The sequence below is a fragment of the Myotis brandtii genome, unplaced genomic scaffold (assembly GCF_000412655.1).
Source record: "Myotis brandtii unplaced genomic scaffold, ASM41265v1 scaffold157, whole genome shotgun sequence".
In the NCBI taxonomy this organism is placed as follows: domain Eukaryota; kingdom Metazoa; phylum Chordata; class Mammalia; order Chiroptera; family Vespertilionidae; genus Myotis; species Myotis brandtii.
In genome coordinates, this window is record NW_005355708.1 from 5,297,591 (window position 1) to 5,303,160 (window position 5,570).

Consider the following 5,570-nt stretch of genomic DNA (forward strand, 5'->3'; position numbering starts at 1 on the left):
CGCCGGGTCTGGGGGTGCAGCTCCGCCTGCCCCCCTCTCTGCCTGTGTCTCTCTGCCTGTGTCTCTGCCACCTGCCTGTCTCTGTCTCGGTATCTCAGGGCGCGTCTCTCCCGCGTTCTTCGGGCATCTCTGCGTGTTTATCTCTGAGTGTCTCCGACCCGCCGCAGTCCTGCGTCCCCCCTCCCAACCGGGTTAGTCTGGGGACGCGCTCTCCCCCCACCCCGCGATCTGGACAGGGGGGTGGGGGTGGGATAGGGCGCGTAACAAGCAAAAAAGAGAAGTCATCGTAATTAATGAATGTCATAATTAACCCTAATTATGTATGATCGTTACTCCTGCGGGAGTCACAGTGAATAAATTATTCCCCAGTGAAGTCAGGCGGAGCCCAGGCTCCTGGCGCTGAAGCGGGTGAGGGCGTCGCTCACATTCAAGCCTCCCACCTCCCCCCCCCCCCCCCCCCCCCACACACACACCACAGCCTCCCCCATGATCAACATCCCCCACCAGAGTGGAACATTTGTTACACAGGATGCACCTACATTGACACGTCATCATCACCGGAAGTCCATAGTTTACCTTAGAGTTCCCTCTTGGTGCTGTACAAACAGTAGCAACATGACAGTTATGAAGTAGCAACGAAAATAATTTTATGGTTGGGTCACAACATGAGGAACTGTATTTAAAGGGCCAGAAGGTTGAGAACCACTGGTAGGTGCTCACAACTGACCCGCAAGAAGTTCTGCGGGAAGCAACCTGAGCGGCCAAGACCTCCTTCTCTCTCCCTTTCGCCGGGTAATTTGTTTCCTCCCTGCTCCTGTCACCCAGAGGAGGAAGGCAGTGAGGACCAGAAGTAGATGGGGTCTTTGGGTGCCCCTGGTACCTCCAGTCCATCTGTAGTTCTCTCCTATGCCCATCTTCCTCCTCATTCCGTCTTGACCCCCACCCCCAGGATATAAGGTTAATTCAATGTCAAGGTCATCAAGGGAGTGACCAGGGGGAGGTGAGTAAAGCCAGGGTGGAGTCTGGCTGAGGCACCGCAGCAAGCTCCCCATCCCTAAACCAGAGGGACCCCGTGGGTCTTCATGTCCAAGTCTTCAGATAGACATTTTTAAAATTCTTTTTGTTGTTGTTGTTTTATCAGATATACATTTGACCTTCTCCTGGCCCCTTCTGAGAATGAGACCCTGGGCTCTCAGACCACAGAGTTAACTCCCCCTCAGAAAGTCAAGTGTCTACTGGGAAAGGAAAGAGGTGTTGGGGCAGGAGGCTAGTGCTTGGAATATTTGTGACAGCTTCTTTCCAGCAGAGGGTCCCGGGAGCGGAGCCCCATCCCGAGGTCCAAGGCCCCTGACCTTCTCCGTTGCCTCTAGTCACCCTGGACAGACATCCGCCATCCCCCTCCTTGCTCCCCAGGGACCAGGGGGTCTGCTTCCCACACCAAGGCCTGGCAGCTCTGCCCCTTCCTTAAGAGCTCCCCACAAGCAGGCAGGAGTGAACGCAGGCAGGGGCCCTGGGCAGTGCTGCCTCAGCAATCAGCAGGCTGCGAGCTCAGCTGTGTGGGCAGGGGGAGGCTGTGCCTGGCAGGTGTGCACTGCCCTCCTCCCTGCCCAAGGACCCTCCAATGCCAGTCACCTCTGGGTCTGAGCCTTGGATATCCCAGGAGCAGGGGCGGAGGTAGGGTGCACATTTGGCCTGGCCGCGCTGTGCCTTTGCTCCCTTCCCCTATGCCACCCCTTGTGAAGGGCTCAGTAATAACTCAATAGTAACAAGCTGGGCTGGGGGTCAGGAGGGCACAGGTGGGCAGAGAGAGAATAATTCAGGACCCTTGCCAGCCTCCTTCCATTCTCCTCCCCCAACCTGTCTCAAAGAAACTTCTATCTCCAGACTGTAGCAGTGGGGGAGAGGAAAGGAAGAGGGTTGGCTGCTGCCCACCCAGCTCAGTTCGAGGCAGGTACAACAGAGGGGGCTGGTACTCACCAGGCAGTAAGCCAACATTCCAGGCTTACTGTCAGTGTTTGGGCCCTCTGGGCATTTCTTGCCAAATCCATCCTTCTACCCACCCTAAGGTTGGGTCTCATCCCTGCATCCAAGCTACTCAGCCACCTTCCTAGTGTCAGCATCCCCTTTTCTGGGCCCCCATCCCATACTACCACACAGGGCCCGCAATCACCCCCTTTGGTGCCATCTTTGGGAAGACCCTGCCATGCCAGCTCTGCCATCTGAGTCAGCTTGTGCTAAGTCCACCAACACCCACCTCCAGCTGCTTAGTGCCCTTTCAGGAGCTGGCAGGAAGTGATGAGGTACCACGGGGAATTGAGAAGAGAAGGGACCGTCAAGGGCAGGGGTGGGGAACCTTTTTTCTACCAAGGGCCATTTGGATATTCATAACATCATTCTTGGGCCATACAAAATTATCAAATTAGCCTGCTCTATTTGGTTAAACATTTAATTAACTCACCCCTAAGGCCTTGGCAGGGCCAGACCAAGTGATTTTGCAGGCCTTATACGGCCTGCGAACCTGACATTCCCACCCCTCGTCTAGGGTATGGGGAAGGGGGGAGGAATTCAGAAGAATAGGGCTGGTGGTTCAGGCTCCAAGCCAGACAAGCTCCAGGTGCATTGGGAGGAATAGGATCCAAGAGAGGGCCCAGCTCACCAGGGTACATGGCAAGTTCTCCCCCTGCCAGGGAATGGGTCCTGGAACAGTGCGGGCACCGAAAAGATAGCTGATGGGGAGATGGGGAAAGATCATCTCTGGGAACTAGGAGTCCCAGGAATGGGGATCCTTGGCCAGGCTGGGCCAAAATGACATCGTGTAGCCAAGCCGGATGTCTCTGGAGCGAGCAGGCATCAAGCCATTTGCCAGGGGTGATGCTTCCTGCCCTCCAACCAGAGCCCTTGACATCTGCCAGCTACCCCAGGTGGTATGTGGGGCCCACACAGAGCCAGTGAGTTTCAGACAGAGTTGGGGTTGCCTTGGTGCTGGGGAACCTTTTGTTCCCGAGGCCTCTGGAACCCTACAGAGGTGGCTGGTGGCCCTGAGGCCAGGGGGCCAGTGGAAAGGAGAATAGGGAGGATTATGGAAATCCTGTGAGGTTGCTATGAAAATGATGACCTTGGGAGGGGGGATATGATTGATGTCTTAAAATATTTGAAGGACTGATATGTGTTAGAGGGAGTAGCTCTTTCTGGAGCCAAGGGAGGAACAGGGACCCACAGGCAAAAATGGCAGGAGGCAGGGTTCGGCTCTATATAGGGAAGCACTTTCCAGTGGTTGCAGCTGCCCAAAGATGGAGTGACTGTCCCAAGAGAGGTGTGCTTCCTGTCACAGAGGTGACCCACACAGACAACCACTCTGAGGGGACGTGAGGGGGATCGGGTAGGGACTGCTCTACATAGCCAGTCTTTCAAGTCCCTGCTAACCTAAATGGTGTTACTGGCCTGCAGACAAGCCCATAGAGCAACTGAGGGGCAGAGGTGAGGGCCAAGGCAGGGCACAGAGGGCCAGGAGGCTCCTGCTCACTTGGGCTCAACAGCTAAAGACACTGGTTCGAGTCCTGGCTCTGCTACTTCCCAGCTGAGGACTCGTGGGTCAGTGACTTACCCCTATGAAACTCGGTTCCTCATCTGAAAGTGGGGTCATTGTCACCACCTCAGAGGGTAGTGCCAGGATTAATGAGATGCTGCATAAAAAGTGCTAACTCACTTCCAGCTCACTGACAGTGACAGCCCCTTATAGCTATAAGTTTATGTTTTTGGACTCAGAGCCTTGCATTGCTTAGAGAGCATATAGTCCTACCTCTTTCCTCTTGGATGTAGGGAAACTGAGGCTCGGAGAGAGGAAGGGAAGTGACTTGCCTTTAGACAGCAGGTTTAGTTCCGCCCCCACCTCCAGCATAGACTTCCAGAGACCTCGTGTGTTCTGTGTCCACTGCCTCTGGGCAGCAGTGGGTTCCCTTGCCTCCCTGGGCCTGTGAAAGCCCCCAGAGCCACATTTGGCCCATAGATCACATTCGTGTTCTAATTCATTGTCCCCCTGGCCCTGCACCTCTGCCTCAGCGTGCAGGCATCCGGGGCCTGGGGCCCCGATTCTCACAGGCACACAAAGAAGCCCACAGTGCTGTCCAGGAAGCTGCATTTGGATGGAGCTGGGCAGCTCGGTGTGCCAGACACCCCAGGGTTCTGGCTTCACAGCTGGCAGTGGCACACCAGGCCTACCTTGTGCCCAGACATCTCCCTCTCTGCTCCCCTCATCCGTCTTGCTGCCCGATGACCTCCCCAGGGCTGGAGGGGCCCCCACTTCCATCCTCTTGGCACCACTGCCAGGCTGGCTGCCATGGCACACAGGCTGCCCGGTGTGCCAGCTGGGAACCCTGGCCAAGTCTTCCTGTCTGAAGCCAGGCTTCTGGCCCCCGTTTTCTATCACTGGTGGAAAGGAGTAGGCCGGGGTAAGGGGGCTCTCAACTGGAGGGGAGTGGGGCGAGAATCTAGGTAGAGAAGATTCCAGGTCTCACTCTGGGCAGACTCAAGAGTGGTAGGTTAGGGTGAGCAGTGGAAATAGCCCTGGCCTCCCTGCAGGATCCACTCTGTACTCCAAATGGCTCCATTTAGGATTCCAGCCACTTGCTCATTTATCAGCCAACATTGACCGAGCAGCTACTATGCGTGCAGGTCCTGTAAGGTGGGAGGCATCTGCCCCTGCCCTTGGCTGGCTCACAGTCCGTCGGGAGGATGAGAAGTGAATAACAACATAAACCTGATTGGAGCTATAACGGAAGTCAGCATTGGGCGCAACGGGCCCCAGAGGAGGGAGTGGCTCCACTAAATGGAATTCCTGCAGAAGGGACAGCTTCCCGGAAGAGGAAGAGTCGCTGGAAATCCTGAAGGATAAAGAGGGTATTAATTGGATGAGACAGAGAAGAGGACAAATAAGTCCATAGCTCAGAGGCATAAAGCACGGATAAGTCCAAGCCCTCGTGCCCGGGTGGTAGGCGGAAGGCTTGGGTTGGAAAGGCAGGTTTGCCCAAGTTGCAGAGTTTCATGTCTGGAGCAAGGGCTTTTGCTGGGTCCTGAGGAGCCATGAAAAGTTTGTGTGTGTGTGCGTGTGTGTTTTAAAAATATGTTATTGATTTCAGAGAGGGAGAGAGAGATAGAAACATCAATGATGAGAATCATTGATTGGCTGCCTCCTGCACGCCCCCTACTGGGGATCGAGCCCACAAACCTGGCATGTGCCCTTGGCCGGAATCAAACCTGGGACCCTTCAGTCTGCAGGCAGAGGCTCTATTCACTGAGCCAAACTGGCTAGGGCCATGAAAAGTTTTTAGCAAGGTCAGGGATCACCTCCCTGTGTGGAAAGCAGATGGAGGCAGCCCGGCTGGTGTGGCTCAGTGGTTGAGAATCGACCCATGAACCAGGAGGTCATGGTTGATTCCTGGTCAGGGCACATGCCCAGGTTGTGGGCTCAATCCCCATTAGGGGGCCTGCAGGAGGCAGGCGATCAATGATTCTCTCTCATCATTGATGTTTCTATCTCTCTCTCCTCCCTTCCTCTCTCTCAAATCAAAAAA

The 5,570-nt window shown here is 55.2% G+C and overlaps 1 protein-coding gene across 1 annotated transcript in view; it reads left to right on the plus strand.

The window, feature by feature from the left end:
* STAC2 (SH3 and cysteine rich domain 2) overlaps positions 1-5,570 on the plus strand; it is a 14,330-nt gene that overhangs the window by 1,970 nt on the left and 6,790 nt on the right. The window contains exon 2 of the mRNA XM_014536221.1: positions 21-191. Coding sequence (XP_014391707.1) covers positions 21-191 — 171 coding nt within the window. The remainder of the gene's footprint in view (positions 1-20; positions 192-5,570) is intronic.